We start from the raw sequence: 25,871 nt of genomic DNA on the forward strand, positions 1-25,871 counted from the left end.
CCGGCAGGCAGTCGAACAGGTGCTTTCCTCCTCTTGGCAAGGACAGCAGGATTCCTCTCCTAGTGTCTTTTCATCTTCTCGGGATGCAGCATGCCTTGAATAGGCTTTGTTTTATAGCAGGGGATCATAGGCTCCCTGAAGCCCTGCAGCGAGAGCAGGTCCAAGCGACACAGCTCCTGAACAGCGGGAGGGAGCTTTCTGGTCTGGGCCGCTGCCCCTCCCTTGAAGAGGGAGACTAGACTCACCAGACTTTGAGGAGGAGGAGGAGAGCTGGGGGTTAGCAGGCAGGGCTGGTGGGTTTGTCAGGCAGATTGCAGGGCCCAGCGCAAGGCCTGTGTCCAGACTGATTTGCCCAAGTGTCTTCCTAAAACTGGAGCACCTGCCAGAACTTTCTACACCCATGATTCTGCAAAAACAGGGATGAACCTAATAGTTGGCTGAGTTCATAGAACAGGCTGGGAAGGCTGGCAGCATGCAAGAGCCTCTCCAGCATCTGTAATAAGAGGCAGCAGCCTAAAAGCATCCCATTTCAGAGGGAAGGTAAAACTTGGAAGCTGTAATGCTCTGTGGTAGGAGGGGATCTTGGTGTCTTTAAAATGTGGATGTGGAATGAGTCCAGAAGTTGTCTGACATGGAGTCAATGTTTAACATAGATGTTGCCCTTTAGTTGTGACTCATGTGAAAGGGTACTCACATGACAAAAGGGCTGAATCGCCGTGCCACTGGACCCGTGCCTAAGATTATGCAGGTTCCTCCTAGCTCAGACCTGGGCATCTGTGGGGGAGCACACATATCTGGGGGTTGGGGAAGGATCAGAGAACTCCATACCCATAGGCTGCTGTGGGATATGGAACCCTTCTCACTTAAGGTTTCAGGGATGCCAACTCTCTTAAACCTCTACAGCAGGAACACGAACACACACCATTTTTTGCTCACAGATAGCAAGTTGCATACCTCAAGGGGAACTTCTCATGTGAACATAATTCTCCTCCACCAAGGTCTGTTTTAGGCTTTAAAAGTCCTGTTTAAATTGGAAGTGATAAGTCAGTCACTTTCTCACATCTAGTTGGAAATCATGGGACTTCTAGAGGTGTCTGAAAAGGAGGAACTATCCCTTGGACTTTTAGAAGTTGGCCAACCCTATTCTGCAGCATAGATCCTACTGAAGCTTCCTCCCTTCAGTCATTAGTTTCTAGATGTATTCCTTCCTATAACTGCTATTTATATTCAGTTCTTCAAAAAAAAAAAAAGCCTTCCAGTTTATAAATGTGGGATGTTGTGCTTCTGTATCCATGATTCATAATGCCTGGAACTGGCCTGATATTGCTGCATAATATCATGCACATGTTCCCAGCAGGGAAAAAGATGCCAAGCTTTTCATAGGAAAAGGCAGCCCGAATGCTGGCAGCACCAGTGGCAGCAGTCAAGATGGTCTACAGGAGACGCCTCTTCTACTCACTACCATTCACACTTGTCAAAAAACAGCCCTGACAATTGATTTGAGTTTGGGTGAGGAGTGGTCAACTGATGAAAAAAAGGAATCAGCTTCTGCGATTTTCCCTTGCTTAGTCATGCATTCTTTTTCTCTGGTCCTTTCCAAAATATTCTCTTTATGCTATTTTGAGAAAAGAAGCAGACCTTCAGGCATCCATCCAGCATGGTCATATAGCTCAAGTAGTGCAGGAACGGGCAACCTGTGGTCCGCCAGATGGCTTGGGGCTACAACTCTCTTCATCCCTTGCCATTGCCTATGCTATTTTGGGCTAATGAAAGCTGCAGCCCAACACCATTTGGAGAGCTAATCCTGAGGCAGCAGGAAAGGAGAGTAGGAAAATGATGCTAAAGCAGATTGTAGAAACATGAGCCAACACTCACTGGACTCTTAGGGCAGTCCATGTGGATGGGCTGGACTCCTCAGGATGGAGAGGAAGGCATCAGTGAAGAAGTGTTGCCACCCGGCAAGCTCTGATTGAGTCCAGAAAGGGAGCAGGGTTGGCCAAATAATGTGTGAAGACTGGAATAGCTAGGGAGAGAATTAGATTACATAGGCACTCCACAGTTCATCATGAGATTTAGTATAGGTGAGGCAGCCTTGTTAGCTGGTGTTCCCAAAGGACTGCTTCATTTTTTTATCTAAGACTTCCAAATTTTGAATGCTATTCCATCTGGCATGGACTTTGGGAGCAGACTGTCAGGGAGAGTTAGGGTTCTGTTTCTTACTTAGAAGGAGTGGTCACCTGGTCAATACGTGGCCGCTTTCCTCCTGGAACAATCCAGCTTTCATCCATCCTAGCACAATGAAGCTGTCAAAACCATGATTGGGAAGAAAATTCTCAAATCAATTACACATCAGTCATGTGGTACTGCTTCACACATTGCACAAAAGCCACTTCTATATAGGAAACTCCACATATGGTTCTGAATTATTCCACAGTCCTCAATGTGTGAAATTAACTTGCATAGTAGTCACTATGCATTTACATAGCAGTAAAAAGAGCTATAGGACCTTAAAGACAGATTTATTATGACATAAACTTTTTTAAAAAACTGGAATCAGCATCATAGGTTCTGGAAAGTGTTATTCTCAGCTGATATGTATATATACTGTGTTTCCTCGAAAATAAGACAGGCTCTTATATTAATTTTTGCTCCAAAAACACATTAGGGCTTATTTTCAGGGGATTTTTTTTCATATACAACAATCTACAGTACATGTATTCAAATACAGTTGTGTCATCTTCTGGTTGCTGCACAGTGGTGAAGGGCAGGGTTTCACTTAAGTGGAGCTTTTTTTGTGGTAGGGCTTATATTACGAGCATCCTGAAAAATCATACTGGGGCTTATTTTCAGGTTAGGTCTTATTTTTAGGGAAATAGGATATATGCGTACACACTCATGCTTGGTTTCTTGGTAAGTTCTGATGAAGCTGATTCACACTGGAGAATCGCTTCATTGGAGTAGGGACTTTTTGGATCTTACTAGAACTTGCCCACTGGACATGATTTTCTGCTGAACAGCTAGCCTTGTGTCTTGATAAATCGGCTAAATCTGTAAGGTGCCTCGGGATTCTTTCTTATTTGTCTACACAGCTGTGTGTTGATGTGTTAGATTTGCATACATGTTAAGAGTGGGACATATGAAAATGCATTAGTCCCATAATTACATTTTAAAAAACAAAGCCTTTCTAACTGCAGTATGGAAATTAAAAGACCCTGTCTGGTCATAGTCTAGCTCACTGGTTCTTAACCTTGGGTTACTCAGGAGTTTTGGACTGCAACCCCCTGAAGCCTTCACCACCAACTGTGCTGGCTGGGGTTTCTGGGAGTTGCAGTTCAAAAACATCCGAGTAACAAAGGTTAAGAACCACTGGTCTAGCTTCAGCCATAGCCTGGGGAAATAAACATCCCTGCAGCTCCTCAGCACCAGCTCTTCCATTGTCACCAGAGAATTGCCCAGCATTTGAAACTGTATTCCATAGGTATGTAGAGTGAAACTGTATTTCATATGCTGCAGAGTGGTATGTGCAGCAGTGAAAAACCATCACTCCTCCCATTTCACCCATGGGATTCCTGTTGCATCAAAAAAGTTCTTCTCTTTCATTTATAGGAACCACACGCTCAGTTCAAACTACCATTCCTAAGGCATCAGTGGCTTTCGCACACAAGATGTTAACATGCTGTAGCAACTTGTTGCACCCATAAAAAGGGAGCTGGTATGAAAGTTGGTTTCTGCATATAGGTCACCCTTGTTGGATTGAGGAACATTTAAGCCATCCAGTTTTCTTTCTGTTGAAAAAATGTGAACAAAGCACACAGCTAACGTTTGAAATGCATCCAAGCCTCTCAAACTGCAGTCGCTTAAAGACAAAATCTCATGGTAGTGTTGCTTGGCATTTCTCAGGCAGACATATTCCGTAATGGATAAAATGCAGCAATTGTGAATATAGATCATTTGTTTGTTTTTTCCCTTTTCTTTTCCTGGTCAGTTTCACACTGCAAAGTTATTCAGGACTGCTGAGGGTTGCTCTTCTTCAACACTAAGCCTGATTTTTCATTCTTTGTTCTTGTTTTTCAGGAGCCCTTCCAGATAAAACAGAGCTGTTGCTTGACCCAGTTATGGATCAGGAACTAGAGAAACTGTAAGTTCCTTTAAATTGAGATAACAAACTATCCAGGTGCATCTTTCCTTTTTTGTTTCAAAAGCACAATTATGTGGTAGATGAGGCTGCAGTTGTCTCTTCCAAGTTCTCAAAGGAAGGCCTCTTTTGCTTCTTGAATCCAAGAAGCAAAAGAGAGCCATGGACAGTCCAAGTAAACAGGCCTAGGGCTCCTCCAATCCACTTTGGGCAATATAGTCCAGTTTAAGGAACAGCCTCACCCGTCCTTAGTTGACATGTTGAGCTGTAAGATGTGCCAGTACTGTAAAAGTCTGGGAAGCATACCACCAAGATACCCAGTCTTGTCAGATTCTGGAATTTGCGCAAGGTCTGGTCTGGTTAGTATTTGCCTGGAAAACTGCAAAGGAATACGAGAAGTGACCAGATAGGCTAGCAAAGACTTGTGCCTGAAACTCTGGAGGATCACTGCCAACCAGAGTTGGCATTATCAGGATAGATAGACTGAAGGCTATGATCCTAAATGTTGACTTTCTTACTTCTCTGTTGCCTCCAAACAGCTGTACATAAACACTTGCATGTGCTCTTGCCGTTCACAAACTACAAGCTTTTCAAGTTTTCTTCTCGGCATGTTCTTTCTTTCAGGATAGCCCAGGTTTCAGGACTCTCTGTTTCCAGCTCTGGCAATAGTAGTGGTGAGGTTGTAAATGTGCCTTCCAGACCCTCTTCCCGGATCAGTTCCCCTTGGAGGCCTCTACACCATCGCAGGAAAATAGACACTGAAAGTGAGGGCTCCACAGAAGAGACAGATTCATCTGAGAACTAAATGCACACCATGGGACTGCAAGCTAATCCTATGTCCTTAATCACAGAAAAGACACAGGAGTTAAGAAGGAGGGGAAAATAACAATTCTAGCACTCCTTTTCCTACAAGCTCCCAGACCATGCTCACATCGAGATGTCCCCTTTAGGGAGGCTTGCTATTGTGATCCCATCAAATCTGAAACTTTTTCCCACTCAGCAGCTTTGCATTTCATACAAAGGCTAATGCTAACTGCAGGATTCTACTGCCCTCTTGCGGCAAATCATCAGTAGAAACATTCAGGTTAGGTAGACATCTTTATGTTTAATACTGAAAAACTTAATGCTAAAACTGACTCACATAGTAAACCTCTTCATCTTTAAGGCACTGGAGAAGAGGACTTTTGTAAAATATGGTACTTGGGCTTCTGCCGTCCACAGGTTTAATTTACACCTTTTCTGGATATGCCCCCTATTACTTTCATGTCCCAATTAGGACTTAATTTCAATATTTCAGTTTAGATAATGCAGCATGACATTTGTAAGGATAAGAAACCTCTGTACTTTGTTTTGAAGAAACCTCTGTACGTTGTACTGAGTGATCATTGTTTTCAGTTCCCTCTTATTAGTCTAAGATATTGTTATTTTGTAAAACATTTTAAGATATGGGAACTATCATATACAGCAAATAAAGCATGTTGCACAACGTGAACTGTGTCTCAGACAGTTTCTTTGCAGCTTATTTTGCTATGGCTTTAATGAATATCATTTGGTTACAATGCACTGAAGGGGCTTTGCTGCTGTGTTGGCCACCATTTTAAAACCACCTTTTTACTGAAATGAGGAACACACCCAAATGTTTTCTATTTGGTTTCTCAGGCGTTTTCCTGATGACCAGTGTGATCAGTTATAGCAAATGACTTTTATGAAGTTGATTTTATTGTATTTTGTGCCTTTTCACAGTGCAGCCATTTAGTGAAAAGTGGTACAGAAACAATAAAAAATCAAGATGTATTGTGAAAAGTAAAAACCCAGCTCACTTTTCACTTTTGTAGAAGTGTCTTCTGGAAGAAATGAAAGTACAAAAGCCACTTGAGAGATGCCTTCAGCCAAGGAGAAGTTAAATATAGGGATAGGTTATGCCCAATAAAGAGACTTAGAATCCCGGTTCTGAGGCAGCATGCCTACACTGTATCGTAACTGCGGAAGCAATGTAAACTTTAGAGCCCAGAATGTTTTATACATCAGCCTTAAATTGTGAAAGAACAATAATATAAACTGCTAAACTTCAATGCTGTTTCCATACCATGAATCCTGCCCTCTTCACTCTAACCTGCCTGTCTGCCCTTAAGTCCATAGTGTCTTTTCTTAACCTGGCATATTTAGGGAGGCACTCCTGTTTGCAGATTGACATCCACCTCCATGGGAATATAGCTGAAAGCAAGAAACATCACAAAGGTGGAACACACAGGTATTTAATTTTATTCACTGGGGAGGGGAACCTACATCACTCCCCCTTGGACCCCCCCCAATACAGCAGAGGCCGAACCCTGGCCACACAAAGCTCATTAACACTACCATTAACTCAAAGTACACAGATAGTCCAAGAAGGGAACCCGCTTCCCATTCTGGAGTAGAGCATTGGGCCAAACCAAAGCTCTGCAACCTTCCTGCCCAAGAAACGAGCAAGTGCTTTAAGACAAATTTGCAGGAATTAGAGTTAGAACAGTGCATTTTCAGACGCCAGAGAGGGGGGGGGAAGGGGGTGATGGTGGAGCAGAGCTAAGGTGATGGCAGGGAGATTTCCAGTCAGTCCATGCAGGCATTTACTCTCTTAGGAAGCACACAAGGAGAAAGCAGCCCAATTGCACTGATGAACACGCAGATATAGAAGCGGGCAAGAGCCTGCTCCACCAAAAGAGAATCTGCAAACCATACTGGTAAGCTCACCTCCCTCAGGAACTTACTGCAGGCAAAGGCCTAATTTCAGTGCATTCCTAGTGGTTGTTCGCCCATTAAGAGAAATTAATGGTCTCGCTCCTTATGGAATATAACAGATATGATGTAGGCCTCCAGATGAATCTACAGCTTGTAATCATGCAGTGTTAAGTGCAGAAGGATCATGACAACATCGTTTCACATGAACTCGGGGCCCCACTGTGTTGGAGAGATCTCCTTCCTAATGGAACAACATAACCAACTCTTAGAAACAGAGGGGTAAGGCATGCAGACACAAGCATGTGCTTTGTGGTAGGGCACCTTCTGTGTTTTGGGGGTTATCAAGAGCAGCATTGTAGGAGGAATGGAGCATTGTTATGTGCTCCAAATTCCTCCTTCTCCAACACAAGTTGGAATTGCATTGATTGAAAACAAAAATCCCATAATGCAAAGCTAAAAAGGCAAAGGGACAGCAGTGAAGCTTGGAGAAGTAGTAGAAATATTTTTTGAATCTACTTCCTCTTCCAACACGTAGCACATAGAACAGCTATGACATTCAGGCGAGCCAAGGGGAACAGGGGCAGAACAACAATTGCTGCATTAGAGGCATAGGAACACAGGCAGTGGAGAGAGTGGCCACTGTCTTTTTCATTCTATTCCCCGTTTCTTCCAAAGTCTGAAAGGAAATAAAAAATCAGAAAGCACAAATGAGGCCGGACAGCAGGTTACATGAAAACTGAAGGCGTCATTCTTTTCCTTACCCTCCTGAAGGTCTTCTCTCACACACATCAATCCTTGGGAGCTGGGGGCAAGGACGTAATTTTCCAATCACCTACCAGACTTGCACAATACTGCCAGGATACCAAATACTGCCAAGCCCAAGCACGCCTCGATCTGTTGTTCCTTATTACAGGTTTAGACTTTTATAAGTCAGTGTCCTGAAAAAAGTTCTGTCTACCATGTTGGTTCAGAGAGGCAGTAAAAATTACCTTGTGTAGAAGTGTTTTACAAGACAGGTCAGGCTTTAGGGATTCCCCAGCACTGCATTATTTACTGCAACTTTCCTTGGATGCAGCAGTGTAAACGGTGTTAACCATGATCTCCTGCCTCCACAATATTAGTCTTACCAATAGCAGCCAAGGAGGGGGGTTAAAAGCATAAAGAGCAGCACCACCCACAGCCAGTCTGTAGCTCTGCCTCAGTGTACAGCAGCAGAGGGATGTTCTCTGGAAGATCCCATGAACACCATTAGCTGGAGGCTAGGGCTGTGAAGAAATTTTTGTTTCGTTTCTAACAGAAAACAATATCCAGAGAGGTTTGAGCAAGTGCTAGGCATAGCCATTTCTCCTTCTATTTCTCAAGCAGCTCCCAACCATGCTCTGCTTGAAAAGAAATCCTGTTGAGTTTTTCCAGGTGGGCTCAAGGTACATGTTGCGTTCTACCAATGCCCATGAGATGCACACTCTCTTGAATCATCAATAGGAGCCGTAGCGATCCTAAAAAGCAGGTGGAGAGAGGGAGACTATCAGCCCACTTAGCAAACTGTCCACAGAAGTAGTACAAAATTTCCAAGCAAATAGATATAAAAGCCAGCTCAAAGCTGACTAACTTGCACACCAAGTCAAGCGTCAGTTATGAAGAAAATCCCTGATGCAATGTTCTGGATAAAGGCCTTGTGACTCAAGTATGAGGATGCCCTTATTAGTGGAGAAGACTCTGTGTCCATCCTGGAGTATGCAACAGCTGCACTATAAACAGCGAGTTGCTGTAAACAAGAACACAACATATGTTTACTGCCATTTTTTTTCTGTAAAGATTAAGAGTATCAATGGCCACTGGACACAATGTTGTATATTACTTCCTGCACTAGAAGCAATATGGCTCTCAACACCTGTTGCTGGAGAACACAAGCAGGAGGTTATTACTGCAACACTCATGCCATGCTTGTGGGCTATCCTCACGCCTCTGTCTGCCAATTGAGGGAAAAGAATGCTTGGCTAGTATGTCTGGTCTGAACCAGTACAGTATTTGTCATCTGAGAAAGCTGCAAATTAGGAAGTAAACGAACAAACAAAAAATTGGCAGCTGGAGTGCAAAACTGAACCTTGGATTTAACAGATCCCTAGGTGTAGGTGATGCCCGCATCTAGGTGCTAATCTGTACTGTGTATTTTGTCTTCATGGTCAAATGGTACGTGAACTGACCCTTAGTGTTCTGAAGAAAGAGTCAGCTTACAATTGTGTGGAGAGACTATAAATACTCATGGTACTGAGGAAAAGAGTTTTGGGTTGGTTTTTTTTTTTTTTTTTTTTTTTTTTTTTTTTTGGAAGGGACATCAATTTGACACATGGGTTTCTTGCAGTACAGTACAGGTGAGCATACAGCTTCAATAAGGTTGCTCCAAACTTCTAGTTCCAGTTATCTATACAAGTCTCCCATTTTCCAACTTTTGAGGATCAGGGCAAATGTTCCCAGCTGAACTAACCAGGAGTATCAGAAGAAATACTCAGTAGCCCTTGAACACCATCCAGTACAGCCAATTTTCACAGTTCTGCTGTTCATTACACATCACAGGTCTCACTTCCCACTCAAATAATGGGCAAAACTCCTGCATGGATTTTAACTTCAGCTTCTGTCAACCACACCTAATACAACCACCAGCATGTCACTGTGTGAAAACCAAATCACTGGGCTGCACAAAAGGTCTCTATTCTTGGTTTAAGAACGTAAGAGCTCCGCTGGATCAGGCTAAGGGCCCATCTAGTCCAGCTCCCTGTACAGTGGTGCCTCGCTTAGCGACATTAATCCATTCTGGAAAAAAATATTGCTAAGTGATTTCATCGCTAAGCGACATTAAAAAGCCCATAGAAACACATTAAAACGCGATTAATGCGTTCCTATGGGCTAAAAACTAATCTTTATGCGAAGATCCTCCATAGGGGCGGCCATTTTTGGTGCCTCTAAAGTGAGGAAACACAGCGGGTGGCCATTTTGTTTTCCCGGAGGCCATTTTCAAACCGCCGATCAGCTGTTAAAAAAGGGTCATTTTGCCATGATCGCTTCCCCACGATCGCAATGCAAAAAAAACCCATAGGGGCGATCGCTTTTGCGATCGCAAAAACTCAGTCGCTAAGCAATTTCGTTGCTCAATGGAGCGATCGCTAAGCGAGGCACCACTGTATCTCACAGTAGCCCCACCAGATACCTCTGGGAGTACACAAGACAACTAGATACCTGTCTCTGACACTTGGAGGTACCTTCCTTTTAAGCCTGGAGATTATACATCCCCACCATGACCTGTAACCTGCGATAGACTTTTCCTCCAAAAATCTGTCCAATCCCCTTTTAAATGCATCTAGGCCAGGTACCATCACCACATCCTGTAGCAAGGAGTTCCACAGACTAACAACATGCTAGGTATTTTCATTTGTCCGTCCTCAGTCCTAACACTCAATAGGGGTAGACGTCCCCTGGTTCTGGTATTGCATGAGAGTGAAAATAGCTCCCCTCTATCCACCCACTGCATAATTTTATACATCTCAATCATGTCCCCCCCTCAGGTGCCTTTTTTCTAGACTAAAGAGCCCCAAACACTAGCCTTTCCTCATAAGGGAGTTGCCCGAGCTCAGTCATCATTTTAGTCCCTCTCTTCTGTACCTTTTCCATTTCCACTATGTCTTTTTAGAGGTGCAGCCTTACCAACATTTTGTACAATGGCATTATAATGTTGGCTGTTTTATTTTCAATCCCCTTGATACCTAGCAAGGAATTGGCCTTCTTCAATGACACCGCACACTGGGTTGACACTTTCATCGAGCTGTCCATGAGCACACCAAGATCTCTTTCCTGATCCATCACGGACAGCTCAGAACTCATCATCTGTTCAAGTCTTAAATTTTTTTGTTCCAATGTGCATTACTTTATATTTTCTTATATTGAAGGGCATTTGCCATTTTGCCACCCATTCTCCCAGTTTGGAGAGATCCTTCTGGAGCTCTTTGCAATCCCTTCTGCTCTTCACCACCCAGAAAAGTTTTGTGTCATCTGCAGACTTGGACACTTATATCTGTCTCCAGGTCATTGATGAACAGGTTTAAAAGCACCAATCCCAGGACAGATCCCTGGGGCACACCGCTTTTCACCTCCTTCCACTGTGAAAATTGCCCATTGACACCTACTCTCTGTTTCTTGGTTCTCAACCAATTCTCAGTCCATAAGAGGACCTGCCCTCTTATCCCCTGACTGTGAAGTTTTCTTAGGATCCTTTGGTGATGGGCCACGTCAAACACCTTCTGAAAATCCAGATAGACCAGGTCCACTAGTTTGCCTGCATTCACATGCCTGTTGACCTTTTCAAAGAATTCTAAAAGGTTTGTGAGGCAGGATTTACCCTTACAGAAGCCATGCTGATTTTCCCTCAGCAAGGCTTGTTCTTCTGTGTGTTTTAAGATTTTATCTTGGTTGAGGCTTTCCACCATCTTCCCTGGAACAAACGTTAGGCTAACCAGCCTGTAGTTTCCTGGGTCCCCCCTCCTTCCCTTTTTAAAGACTGGCGTTGACTATTGCACTCAAGCAAGGACATTCACTAGGAGGCCTGGCTTTTATGCTCTTTCCTAATTCCTCCTCTTGCCCTTCTTAATAAGTGTTTCTTTGTAGAAACACTGGTTTCCTTTCTCATTAAGGCTACTGGTCTTGATTCTGACTGGTTGTTACTATTTTTGAAGAACACAGGAGCTTCCTTCAAGGGGTTATCTTCTAAGCAAATATAGTTAAGTTCCAAGACCTACTGAATTTGTAATTGTAAAATTACAACTACTGTACTAGGTATTTTAACAGAAGTTAGTGCCACCTAGTGGAGTCAAAATCATCTAGCAAAATTTCAGAATTTAAACTGAGCATATGGGGTGTTGTCATCTATACCAAGGGTCCCCAACCCCTGGTCTACGGCCCAGTGCCAGTCCGTGGGCTTCACAGGACAAGGCCACAGACAGATCCCCCACCCACCCACCCACCCACCCACCCTCATGGTGGACATGGCGCATGCGTACATTCGCGGGTGGGCGTGGTGTGTTCATGGGTGGGTGTGGCACACAGACCCTGCCTCCCCAACTGGTCCGCGGTTCTGAAAAGGTTGGGGACCACTGATCTATAGCTTTGAGTAGACTGCCCAAACAGCTATTTTAGAACCGTTATAAGCGTCTAAATCTCTAAATAGGCTTTTACAGACATCATACACTGCTTCCTATATTGTGATTGGATGTCAGAATACATGCGTTTAAAAGAGCATTTAAATCCACTTACTAGGAACATTAGAACATTACAAGCTTAAAATATATCTACATCTCACCTGAAGGGAGTTCATCACACCATTGGCCAGAACAGCCATCTTGCCTGCAACAGATTTCACTCCTTGCTTAAACTGGGCAATGTCAGCAGCAGGCAGTACATTTCCAATTGATACACCACCTAAAAGGGAGCAAAAATCATGACGTGATCCTATGAGACAACCCTACGGGAATTTACCCATAAGCTCCTGCAGTCAGAGATGTATTCTGCTTCGTGCTCTGCACCATAGCCATCCCCTGCCATACCAGCTGGACCCCGACAAACCATTGTTCTGCATCAGTGAGACGGGAGCCACAACGGCCTCTCACTCCGTCCCCTGGCGCTCCAAAATAACACCCAGAACTCAAACTGCTTACTGACGTACCTGAGTTCACAGTCTCAGACTCTCCAAAAAGATCAGCGGAACTGATGGAATTGCTCCCAGAGAGTTGCTGAAGCCGGGATCTGGCCTCATACTGAAAAACAAAAGTAAAATACAGGAAACAAGTTGGTGGTGGCCAACTTTGTTATTGCTGGGGGCAGGCAGAATGACAGCCTAAGGCATGCACACCACATGGCCCCTTACCTCAGCATCAGCTTCCCGCCCAAAAAACATGTCAGATGAAATGGCTTTTGCTCCTGCAAACTTCTGTCTAGCTTCATTGGACTCCACTACAGATATCTTGCTCTCTGTCTCTCTTCTGTTGGTGGGTCTGAATAGAAGGGAAGACAAAGTATGTCATTTATGCAGTAAGTAAGAAACCCTGTGCCCTACAGTCCCATAGTGAAAACTAGACATGGAAGCTTTGTATTCGCATCCCTGGGAATACGAATCAGCTTGGGCCACTCACTGGGTTTTGCTTGGCGAGCACATCCATTATCAGTAACATCACACCAATCGCAGAAGTTGCCTGGCCAACGCTTCCCCACCTCCCTGCACTGCTGACCAACCCGGCAAGGAGGCAGGATACAAGTTTCCCTGCTCAGCACCACAGGGAGGCAGGGAAGCACCAGCTGGGCAACTTCCACAATTGGTACGATGTTACTGGCAATGGGCATGCGCACCACATGAAGCCCGGTGAGTGGACCAGGCTGGTTCTGGAGGGAGGGTCCAAAAGACCTGACCCCCTGTGGTGACAATATTCGTATTTGTCTTCCCTGGGAAATGAATACAAGTACCCCATCTCTAGTGACAACCTAATTCAACCTACAACCAGAACACCTCAGTTCAGTTAAGTTCCAACCTAGACTGACACCGTGAACATGCATATTTAAGAACTGGCCCATACAGTTGCTCATTTTGACTAGCCTTTTCCAATCTGATGCCTTACAGATTGTTTTCAAGCCAGAATCAGGGCAACTACTCAAGGAAATTCCACATATTTTAATCCAATGACTTCTGCTAATTTTCTTCATATTGGTATTTTTTTTTTGTCTCAGAGGTATATTAAGGATACATTTTAGAATACTTTTCCACTTGGACAATGATCTAGGCCAGTGGTTTGCAACCTTGAGTAACACAGGTGTTCTTGGACTGAAACCCTCAGAAACCCCGGTCAGCACAGCTAGTGGTGAAAGCTTCTGAAGTTGCAGTCCAAGACCACCTGGGTTATCGAAGGTTGGGAACTGCTGCTCTAGGCAAATGCTCTTGGAAGGCCAAACAAGCTTTGTTTAACTACTGGGTGAAGAACAACACTGCAGGACCCTAACTGATTTCCAGTGTAGAAGGGACCGCACTCCTTCCCCTACCTGTCACCAATAGGCCGGATGTTGGAGACTGCAGTATCAGCCTCCTCTTCTGTTTTGTCTGTCCCCCACGAAGAGTTGTCTGTTTCCCACTGTGAGCCAAAAGCATCTCCTATTGAGAAAGGATTATCTTTGTACCTGCAAAACAAATGATAAAGGAATTTATTCGGTCTGGATAGAGACATATTACGGAAGACTGAAGGGACCATGTGAAGCTCAATCTTACTTGGGAGGTCCAGATGTGAAGCTTCCAGTGTCTTCAAAAAGATCCAGCTGGGAACGAGAGGACTTTGCCGTCACAGGCGTTTCCTGTTCTATCACTTGCATCTCAGAGAGGACAGAATGCGAGATGGAACTAGTAGGAAGCAGCAACAAGTTAAAGTCTTGGCAGAGCTCCACAGATCCCAACATATAATTCCTCAACACTAGAACTATATTGCTACACAAAGAAGGCCCAGCTTTCTTAGGCTTACAGCTCACTTTCATTTTAAAAAGCTCAAACTGGTCTGCATGATATTTCCAGAAATCCTTAATCAGATGTGTTCATCTGTTCACCAATTGTGCCCTGAACTAGCCACTAGTAGAGACAATAGCAAGAGCAGATAAGGATTTCAATTGTAGCCTGCAGGCAGGTTTTTGGTCACTGTTTATCTTATGCTATCTACTGGTAAAGTGCCATTTTTGGGGTATTTAAACGAAAGAGCTAAAACATAGCATATTGCAAATCCTCAAAATACTGCTGAACTTGTCAGATCCTGTATGATGCTACCTACAATTCGCCCTTACTTCTGAACTACAGTAAGAAAAAATTCACAAAAAGAGCTAAAGGAAATTCTAGAGCTCATTCTCAAAACATGGCTGAGGTTCTACAAGCCACTCACACACAGCTGACTTCAGAACTTGGCTCATCAGAGGTGGTTTTCTGAAGGACAATTTTCCTAGCGCATTGAGAAAGCAGCTGCACAACTGCCAAATGGCTTTAGGGCACACCCCTTGTCTTTCAAGCACAGTGAGTACCTTCTGGACACCAAACCCATGCCCAATCTCTCAGCCTGTTCACGCTTCTGGCCTTCCAGGTTCTGAAGTTTCTTCTCCTCCTTCTTACGGTCTATCTGCAGCTCTTGGTAGGCCAGTCTCATGGAAGCCACTCTGAAAGAGAGAGCAGTTCATCTAAAAGCAGAATCCAAATAGAAATTTTCCATGATAAATATGATCCATCCCACTATCTCTTAGTTTGGAGCGTAAGAACCAGAACAAAATAGATGGAGAATCAGGGCACTATCACAACCCATTTAGTGGAAAGAATCTACTATCCACTCATTCAAGGCAAAGCAACACACATTTGGTTCTGCTTTCTTGCATGCTAAAACTTCACCATCCCAGGCTGAAAAGAAGTTTTTGTCTCAACACCTTGGTGAGCCAGCTCATCCAAATCTGAAACTCACTCACATGGACTCATCTGCTTGTTTCCTGTACTCTGCAGCCTGCTGTTCCCGTAGTTTTTCAGCCACCTGGGCTTGCCGTTCAATTTCAGTAAAACTCTGACTGCTCACTTTTTGGGCTCCAAGACCCTTTTTGGCCCCCAACTGGAAAAAAGAAAGCAAAATAAAGATTCCAAGAGAAGCTAGGATATTATGTTTCATTAAAGTATGAACACCACAAAGTCATTATGATCAACTACTGTAGCCTATGCAAGGAGCACAGAAACACTCAGGAAACAAGGAGACTAATTTCAATGGCTCCCACTAATTAATTCATGAAGAGGGAGATGAAACATCGTAACTTCGTAGGTCTTGGTATAATGCAGGTTCCACCCTTCATTTACATCATATATATAACCTGCTCAATGGTCAGGATGACCACTCAGATATTCCACGTTTACCAAGGGCCGAACTCTCTCTCCCTCTCATTTCTCTGTTGCTTGTCTTCAGTGATCTAGCTTTCTAATCTTGCTCTCAATTCTACTCTATCTAGGTACACTATTCAGTTTTGGGCATGCCAAATGAAACAGAATAGAGAGAAAATGGACATGGTCCTCAGAAAATCTTGAAAGAGGCCACTGCTGGAATCTGGCTTTCCTGCATAAGAGGTGCTACTGAGCCCACACCTCAAGATGATCCTCAGCTCAGCAAATTCAAAAGAGTTGTGATTGCAGTGACTGTGAAAGGCTCTTATTACCAACATGAAATGGTGGGAAAATTGCATTTATCAGTGCAGATCCATTCATCATCATTAGCAGCAAGTTTTTTTTTTCCTTTTGTTTCAGTGCTAACAGTATATTGTTCATTCCCCAGGGTAAACTGAGAGCAACAATATCCAAACAAGTAGACTATTGTAGTATGTACAACAAAAACAGAAACTACCACACACACATAACATTCTGAGGCACCTTTAAGGCAGATTTCTTTCAGTTTGAGCTTTCACTGATGACAATCTGCTTATTTAGACAGAGGAATACACTACTTAGGCCACAGTACAATAAGCTCTCTCCTGCAAGCAGAACTCATTGCTGGAACATTGCAAAGACAAAGGCCTAGTCAATGCATATCAGTCTACAGACACTGGGCATTAGCTATTTTGCCAGGATGCTTATGTAATCAACACTCTGAAAACTCTCTGCTAATACCCTGTTTTCCCCAAAATAAGACAGGGTCTTATATTAATTTTTGCTCCAAAAATGCATTAGGGCTTATTTTCAGGAGATGTTTTATTTTTTCATGCACAACAATCTACATTTATTCAAATACAGTCATGTCAAGGAAAATTACAGGCCTGAGCAGAATGGAATGTATTAATGAGAATCCATAATGATCAGGCCTGAGCAGAATGGAGTGTATTAATGAGAATCCATAATGATCAGGTGTGTTAAAGCTGAGTCAGGATGACTCAGCAGTGCTGATGCAACTCATGGGTGATGCAACTCAGGGATGATGCAATGTGTGATCTGATTGGTCCTGTATATGTATATATGTGTGAATTGTACAGTCAGTTGTATCTTCTTCCTGCTTGAAGATCACTTCTACATGTTATGCTGCCAGACTACTGTAAATACTGTTGTAAATACACGTTGCTGAAGGAAATGCTGCTGGACTGTGTGTGAGTTATTTCTGGACTGCCTGGACTGCGAATCACTCTGCTAAAACCACAATTTGCGTTCAGAAACGCTGACAAGTCATGTTATCTTCTTCTGGTTGCTGCACAATGGTGGAGGGTGGGGTTTCACTTAACTGGGGCTTATTTTTGGGGTAGGCCTTATATTACGAGCATCCTGAAAAAATCATACTAGGGCTTATTTTCAAGTTAGGTCTTATTTTTGGGGAAACAGGGTATTAATTATAGAAGCTCTGTCTTTTTCATTCCGTTTTCCTTGGTCGCTAAACCCACAAACAGCTATGCCGTATAGATAAATTATGCCCTAAATATTGCACCAGAAGATCACTCACAAAGGAATGGATAAGAAAGCATGCCAGAAGAAAAAAAGCTGATACATGGGGTAAGAGGGGAAAAAAGTCTTTCAGTAGACGTACCCCCTTTTTGGTAGCACCTGGCTTCTTTTTTCCAATGAGAGAAGGCTTTATTTCTGTGACAAGAAAAAAGCAATGAGTGAGTAGGATAGGAAGACAGCAATAGGTAAGTTGCTATTAGTACCAATACTTGCACCAGGTGTTTAAAGCTTTTGTAGCACAAGAACTGCTAGGCCAAGTGTACCAATATGTATGGTTAGTACACCCAATAGTTCTGGTAGCAGCATAAAGAAATCAAGGGGCAATGGGACAGGCCACAACATGCTACTTCGGACTATCAGATGTCCTCAGATTCTTAGAGCTACACCCCCAGTCAAGAAAGCAGAATAAACACCATGCCAAGAAATTATGCCTCAAAGAGTGCAGTTAAGAGCAGGGATTTCGGGTATCTGAGAAATGGCCTTAAATGTAGTAACAACCACTGCCTGTGCATCCGAAGCATAACTAGTAAGACAAAAGAGGTTTGTCTAGGAGCAAAAGAGCATCACAACAGGGTTAGATCTTCAAGGAGCTTGCCCACCAACTGCAAGAGACCTAAAGCAGTTAGCAGCTTCAAGACTCCCTCCAGCACAACTCATGTTAGCAGAGAGCAGCCTGCAGCAGTGCCTAAAAACAGGAGGCATCCTCAACCACACTAGCAAGTAACAACACCCTTCTCATTTGAAATGACACTCGGAAGCTGCAAGACAGCTAAACACAGGCCTGGAAACAGAACCACAGAAACAGAAAGGAAAGGCAACCTCGAGCAGCCAGTGTAGGCAGTTAGCCAGTTACCTCTGGCAGGAGCAGCCCCTTGTGGAAACAGACACATGGATGCGTCTGAAGGAGAAAAAGACAGGCACACATTGGACTCTGCTTGTGCTCAGAGTACTATCAAGAGGAGGTCCAAAAAAGGACTGCAGGCAAAGGGTACTAGTATCTAACAGCCCAATTCAGACACAGAGATTGATCAGGCCAGATGCATACAAGTTTTCTTTGCATCCTCCCTCATGCATTCAGCTTCATCTCAGAGATCCTGGCTCATTAAACAAGTGCCACCCAAACCAGGCTACTAGTTTAAATTCTTTCCAAAGAAAAATTTGATCCGAGTTTATATGCTTGCTTGGAAAGAGCCATTAAGCCATAGTTTCCTAGCATGGAGCTCATGGACAACAGTATCCCAGGAGCCTCGTGGTGCAGTGGTTATACTGCTGTACTGCAGACAAAACTGTGCTCACAACTTGGGCTTCAATTCCAAGTAGCCAGCTCAAGGCCGACTCAGCCTTCTATTCTTCAGAGGTTGGTAAGATGAGTATCCAGCTTGCTGGGGGGGGGGGGGGGGGCAATGTATGGCCTGTATAATTAACTTGTAAACTGCCCAGAGATTGCTTTAAGTCCTATGGGACAGTATATAAGCAGCACACTTTGCTTTTTTGATATATTCAAAAAGCAATGATGAAACCAAGAGAATGAGAGCATGTTTGGCTATGGCACTCACTGGAGAATGGCACTGGTAGCATTACTTCTTAAATATTTACACGGCTTGAAAACCCTGCTGGTATTACCATAGATCAGATGCAACTTGATGATATGTAACACATTAGAAATATGTGACCCACAAGCCACATGTAACCCCAAATTCTTATATTGTGGTATTTATAAGCCTGCTGCCACCACCATCTCCAACTATACCAGAAACTACCTCAACTTCCTGTCTTCTCTTTCTGCCACTTGAGAAAGGGAAGCAGATATTCTGCCCTGTAATCCCTACAGTGCAAATGTTCCAGCACCTATTTTGCCACAACGATCACAAGTAACACTATGGTTCAGCAGCACCTGCAGTGCCAGTGGTAAATTTGGCAGTGAGTACAGGATTCCAGTGCCAGCAGCAGACTTAGCAGAGGTGTGTTTCCTGAAGGGTGTTGAAATGCAGATCTTTAACCAAACATACACAGGAATCACAAGTGCAGAAGGAGTCTGCCAATAAGAAACTGGCAAACCTAGGAATGCACATTTAAAATGAATAAAAAATGAAAGGGAAGAGTGCCCAGTAGCTAAAAAGAATAAAAGAGAACCTGGATGGCCATGTGCCAGGGATGATGCTGTAACTGTGAATTTCCTGCATCAGCAGGACTTTGGATTAAATGATTTTGGCTATGATTCCATGATACTCAAAATCAAGAGTTGTGTCTCAAATCCTCCTACAATAATGAGAAGAACCGACTCAAGCTTCCTCATGACAGCACCTAAAATAAGTACTTTTGTTAACACAAACCATATTCTGAACTGAAAACAATTTTAAAAAGTTACACTTACCAAGAGATCCTCTGGGAGAAGTGCTCAGCAAGTCTGTAGACGGTCCATTGTCAGGTTCTTAAAATAAAAAACCCCAGAAAATATATATAATCATATACTTCTTGATCCACTGTTAATTATTTCTTAGACTCAATAGAGATACCAATGTCTTCTAGTCTCACAAACATGTGATGTTCTAGAACTCAGCATATGCCACAGAGAAAACTACCTAGACAAATCAATAGAAATGTACTGGCAACCAAGAAAAAAGCAACGAACAAAACCACTTCCACATGCTTAATATTTTCTATACTGTATAGGGATGCAGCCCTCTTAAATGTGCATCTCAGAACAGGATCAAGGCTGTTAAGAGGTTCTAGTGAGATGCCACCATATGTCACAGTGAAGCACTTTCATCTTTTCTAGTCACATTGCATAGATTATACTGCATAAATACTCAAACCAGATCAAGCCTCTCCATCCGGGCACAGGGAGATTAAATACAGGAAGATAAACTAAGCACATGTGTTCAGTAACCATACTCACGTGGAATCTCACTGCTTTCAGACAGCTTTGGTGTCTTCTCCAACTCCAGTGAGGACTCTACTGCACTTTGGCCAATCTCAGCTACATCCCAGGCCTTAAGGAAAGTTAAAGAAGCTTCAGGGAGACTCAACAATAATCCAGTACAATTAGATCACAGTTCAATTGTAGATGTTGTAAAGTCTGGTGTAATAAGCTAAGAGCTGGATGAAATAAGCAAGCAGCTAAGTAATCAAGTAACAACTACCAATACAGTCTAGTATTATATGCTCCAAAACTCCTCAGTGCAGTTTCTTGTAAGCAAGGGTGGAGACAAAGTCACCTTATTATTTCAAATCTTTTTGGACTCAGTTCCAGTCCTTGAGTCATAAACAGTTTTTGGGAAAAGCATCTAGTCTCCTATAATTACCACCAGATTCTTATACAAACTTATATAATGTAATTGAAATTAAGAGGACTGCTGGCTGAGGGCCAAACTAGAAGTCTGTCAGTTATCAGTCTTCCCATGAAGTGTTCCAAATATGAGAGACAGATGTGACACGAGAATAGTTCTGGTAAGACAAAGGGTTTTTAAGCCAGCACTCCATTTTCAAAACCACCCACCAAGACATTGCAAGGAAGCAATCATCACTTGTGTCTGTTGATAATGTGATAACTGAAAACAGGAAGAACCTTTAACTCAGTAGAAGAGCACAGCCCCAGCCTGCACAAGGACCAAGTTTAAATCCCCCAGTTTTTCCAGTTAGATACTATTAGGAAGCAGGGTTAGAAAGACTGACTCTGCCTGAGAGACTGGAGCTGCTGCTAGTCACAGCAGATAATACTGACTAGAACAAACCACTGATGTGCTTTGGTATAAGCTTTCTGTGTATAAATCTAGACTACCATTTCAAGGCCACAAGCTAAATGAATATGCCAAACTTGAACTATTGAGCCAAAGTACCCACCCAAGTTGATCAAAATTGGCTCGTCTCACCTGTGTGTGCTCTAGGAAGAAATCAGCATCACTCTTTTCTGGAGAGTGGCCTGGAGTTCCACTCAACCCATCAATAAGAAGCTGAAAAACAAGACATTCTACTGAACATCAGTATCATCATCTTTCATCCCGTACATGTGGAATAAAGCCACCAGCGGTAATTAGCTATAGCAACTATGCATTATTCTGCACTTACATCATTCCCATACTTGGCTATGGCAGCACTTGCCAGTTGCCGGATCTTCTCCCTGTACACCTGAGCTGCACGGCTATTATATTTGGCACTGGCATCTGTGGTGATGCAACCATGCTGGCGGAAGAAGGCAGTCTGAAAAAAGAAGAAGAAAGTCACTGTTTTTCAAAAACAAAAGAAAAACAAATTAATGGAAGTAAAAAAAGTATGCAACTAAAGGGCCCATTTCAAACACAAAACAGCAGTGATGCAGTTTTCATTTGCATTCAGCAATAATCTAGTTTCCCCTTGGAAGTTCATACTGAGCACTTTTTCCATAAAACATCACGATCCACTGCTCCCCCCCCCCATCAAGATATTCTTCAAAGAAGATGACAAAAATACCCATGCACGAGAACAAATTTAAAATGGCTCCTTACCGCATTGGCATTGCTACCCACTTGCATACATCTTAGCTGAAACCAACTCCAGTTGGAGTCGAGCTCTGTAGATCTGAAACGAGAATAGAAACTAAAGTCAGTTTCTCAGACAAATTTCACCGGGTCAGAGTTAGAGAGTTACTTGAACCTAAATGCAAAGTGATGGACAGCTTGTTGTTCAGCTACCAAATCTGAACAACAAGCTTGAGGAATATATTTAAGAATATTGGGGTGAAATCCTGTTTAAATACGTCTAGCTAGGTTCCATCTCAAACTCCCTCCCCCTTCACAAGAAAACTCAATAACCCCTGCCCCAAGAGATCATAAATACAGTGGTGCCCCGCTTGACGATGACCCCGCTTGATGATGAGTTTTTTGCAATCACTATAGCGATCGCAAAACGATGATTCCAATGGGTTTTTTTTCGCTTCACAATGAATAGGTCCATGTTTCGGGAACTGATTGTTTGCAAAACGATGATTAAAAACAGCTGATCAGCAGTTCTCAAAATGGCTCCCCGCTGTTTTCTGGACCTATTTCCAGAAGACAGCGATTGAAAATGGCTTCCCTATGGAGGATCTGCATTGGACGATGAGCTACTTCCCCCATTGGAACACATTAACCGGTTTTCAATGCATTCCGATGGGTTTTTTATTTTCGTATGACGACGATTTCGCTTAACAGCGATTTTAACGGAACGGATTATCGTCCTCATGCAGGGCACCACTGTACCTAGATAGGGGTGGCAGGGGTGACTACGTGCATGCACAAGCTTGCCCATACATGCCACAGCCAGGAAAAGGCTAATATTTAAAAATAGGTTACCCTTCTCCATACCTGTAGTCTTGCTAATAGAAGTTTGCACTTCTGTTGCAATAGGGCTATTACCTTTAGTATTGTCAACTGCCTTAGAGCAATTTCTTATAAGTCTTCCTTAAATGTGCCCATAATATGAGTCCATTTATGCCCCTAATATGAGTTTATTGTTCCAAAACACAGAAAAAAGGTCATGGAGCACATAAAAAGAGAAAAACACAAAGCATTCTGGAACTCCCTCTGTGCAAGGATGCTTTCCTTTGCTTCACACATCCACTTATATACTGTCAAGTCTACGGAAGACAAAACAATTTTAAGAGGGCCACAGTAAACCAGAAAATCTGCTCCAAGCTGTAGGATGGAGTTCATTATTATTCCATATATTATTGTCAGCCAGAGATATCCAAAAATCAATATGCATTGAACATCTCATATCTGTCACATGACAAAGCAATCAGAAGAGGCACAGAAACTTCCAGCTTGGCTCATATCTCAAGATGAAATCCTTTTGCTGACATAGCTGTCCTCCAACAGAGAATGTGACTTCTGTTTATGAAAATCACAAACTAAGAGTATTGAAAATACACAATGAATAATCTAAGGGCTGAAGAGTTTATGCAATAAGATCAAGAAACTGAGTTGGGGAGACAGATCATGGTACAATCTGACACCTTTTACCTAACTAATTTTCTAAGAGTATGTGCAGGCTTTCAAGCTCCACAAACATATTGAACTCAAATAACTAAACAACTGCATAAAAAAGAGTAACCAAAATTATTGAGTGGACCAACTCGCCTATTGGAAAATGATTAGATTCATTTAGTTTGAAAAGAGACAATGATATGATGGGAGATTAGGAATGGCTACAGATCTATTGTTTTCATGTTGAATAAAGCTTCTAGTGGTAATTAGTTATAGTAACTATGCATTATTTTTCACATTAAGAGCAGCATTTTTGACAGATTTTATTTGTCTTCAGTGTGGAAGGGATTGTCACTCTCGAATTGGCCTTGTCAGCCACACTAGACGCTATTCCAAGACCTCTATTGAGAGCACATTACCACAGTCTCTTGAGACTGAAGGATGCCTACTTGAATGTAAGAAAGAAGCAATGCATTCTCCAAATTACAAGAGTTTTATATTATAATCATTCTCTCCCACTGTTGAGGATTCCCCCCCATACTCTGTATTAATGGAAACATGCAAGCACTACCTATAACACAAACAGATGCTATTTACAAGCAATGGTGTTGAAAGAAAAGACTACACAGTAGATCAAAAAATTATACTATGCTGTTACAATAGCTAACAATAACATATATACACATTTGCAAACCTGTATTCATACCTGGTACGAAATAACTTTTTAAAGAAATTATAGCAACCAGCAGTTAATTCTGAGACTCTCAAATTTAACCCAATTGTTATTTCCAACTAGAGTAGATGCACTGAATCAACTGAACTTACACAATTGTTGATTTAAGTCCCATTATTCGGTGGACCTACTCCAAATGGTATGTACTCATTGGATTTGACCTCCAAACTTTACATTGGCAAAAATAGTATGTCAAAGTACATTTATAGACAAATTACAACAACCATATAATAAAGTACACAGGGGTACTTTTAGATTTCCATTAGGTCTCTATCTGCAGTAGATCAGCAAGTGCTTCTGACCTGCAACTGTATACCAACAGCCACTGCAATGTAAATTCCTGGCCAAAATATAATCTTCTGAAATGAAGAATGCTTAGGGTAAGCAGAAGCAGATCTCTACATGGAGGGATTGAGAGATGTTCCACATTCTAAAGTAAACAAATTTCTGGGTTATGAATCAGTGTCTTTTGCACTGGGCTCTAGCAGCGGATCTGAGGATCTACTAAAAGTCAAACCAAATCTCACAAGCATGAATTGAGATCCATTCCTGTATCCCAGTAAAGTTCATTCCTGGCTTCTCTGACCACAGATATTAAGGTTCAAATTAATTCTTTTTATGTTTCCATAACTAAGTAGCATCTTCAGCAAACAAACATATGCATTTGCTGTTAGACATAGATACTCTGTGTGTCTGAAAACAATACTAAACCAGACTAGTAACCCAATAGGATTTGGACTGCATTTAAGGTCCCGATTAGCTGATCAAACACATTTGAAAAACAGAAAAGGTTCCGGGAAATGATTACAGGCCATTTAAGCAAATACTGGAGCTACACAATGAACCATATGTTCCAGCCTAACCTTCTAATTTCTTTTAACCACGAAACCAGAACTCACCGGATGAAGCTGAGATGCACCCCCAGCGACCGGTGAACTCCGGAGCAGTCGATACAGAGAAAGACGCCATAGGTGACGCTGGCCCAGCTTGGGTTCTTGGCGCCGCAGTCAAAACAAGACTACAAGAAACGGGAGAGAAGCTGGCAAGGCGGCGGCGGGAAAAAGCACCAGGAGGGCGACGAAACACCCGCCTCGCGCCCAGCCAGGCCGGTTCGTCTATCTCGCCGGCAAAGGCCCGGTACTTCGAGTGCCTTATTATAACACCTCGGGGGTTACACCTCGTGACCCCCCCTCAGGCAGGCAGAGGCCGGGCCCCATTGCTCAGCAACGGCATCTCTACCCACAACCGTCGCCCTGGTTTTAGACCAAAAATCCACCCACCGACCCACCGAGCCGCAATTCTCCTTAAAACGGCCAGCGGGCACCGAGTGGGTGGTGAAGACCGGCACGAGAAAAAGGCACTCAACTGCAGCGAAAGGAGAAGCCCGGCCACCTTTCCGCCCCCACACGGACGCAAACCCGCCCCCTCCTCCTGCCTTAACACCACGCAATCCGTACCTTGTTGGGCGGCGCGGCTCGCAGCCGCTTGAAAAGCGTCTGAATCTGCGCCTTGCTGGGCCCGGCCGCCATATTTTCTTTCTCCCAGCAGCCTCCGCGGCCGGCTACGGGTCACCCTACGGGCCAATCCGCGCGCGGGGTGTTCCCTGCAACGGGTCCCGTCTAGGGTCAGTTCCCAGCGTACCACCGGTGTGGCCGCCATGACACCCGAGGCAAAGTAGGGTGAAGTCGGCCAGAAGGCGGGAGCTCAGGATTCGGCCGGGTCCCGAAGCTGGGGAGAGGAGGATGCCCAAAGCCTGCTCCGCCATTAACTGCCCCAACCGGGACACTCGGGAGAAGCGGGCGAGAGGCCTCTCTTTTCACAGGTCAG

General features: G+C 43.4%; 2 protein-coding genes across 4 annotated transcripts in view; one reads left to right on the forward strand and one right to left on the reverse strand.

Annotated features, from left to right (window-relative positions):
* Positions 1 to 5,627, forward strand: part of CSTPP1 (centriolar satellite-associated tubulin polyglutamylase complex regulator 1) — a 169,669-nt gene extending 164,042 nt beyond the window's left edge. For both annotated transcript variants that reach the window (XM_020799105.3, XM_020799113.3), the window contains 2 exons: positions 4,075 to 4,138; positions 4,760 to 5,627. In XM_020799105.3, coding sequence (XP_020654764.3) covers positions 4,075 to 4,138; positions 4,760 to 4,940 — 245 coding nt within the window. In that variant the 3' untranslated portion in view covers positions 4,941 to 5,627. The remainder of the gene's footprint in view (positions 1 to 4,074; positions 4,139 to 4,759) is intronic.
* A 747-nt stretch (positions 5,628 to 6,374) lies between these two features.
* On the reverse strand, positions 6,375 to 25,660 carry ARFGAP2 (ARF GTPase activating protein 2). 2 transcript variants are annotated; one of them, XM_020799084.3, is made up of 17 exons: positions 25,502 to 25,660; positions 24,944 to 25,062; positions 21,854 to 21,926; positions 21,438 to 21,569; positions 21,242 to 21,322; positions 20,269 to 20,362; positions 19,744 to 19,800; positions 18,223 to 18,267; positions 17,452 to 17,504; positions 15,374 to 15,510; positions 14,942 to 15,073; positions 14,151 to 14,279; positions 13,928 to 14,062; positions 12,765 to 12,891; positions 12,564 to 12,654; positions 12,201 to 12,319; positions 6,375 to 8,349 (listed from the first exon to the last, which is right to left on the reverse strand). In XM_020799084.3, the coding sequence occupies exons 1-17, from the start codon at positions 25,571 to 25,573 to the stop codon at positions 8,329 to 8,331; spliced, it is 1,617 nt and encodes a 538-aa protein (XP_020654743.3). In that variant the 5' UTR covers positions 25,574 to 25,660; the 3' UTR covers positions 6,375 to 8,328. The 2 variants fall into 2 exon arrangements, with proteins under 2 accessions (XP_020654743.3, XP_020654753.3); XM_020799094.3 differs by lacking the exon at positions 18,223 to 18,267.
* Positions 25,661 to 25,871: the final 211 nt, after the last annotated feature.

The sequence above is a fragment of the Pogona vitticeps genome, chromosome 1, assembly GCF_051106095.1.
Source record: "Pogona vitticeps strain Pit_001003342236 chromosome 1, PviZW2.1, whole genome shotgun sequence".
Lineage (NCBI taxonomy): Eukaryota > Metazoa > Chordata > Lepidosauria > Squamata > Agamidae > Pogona > Pogona vitticeps.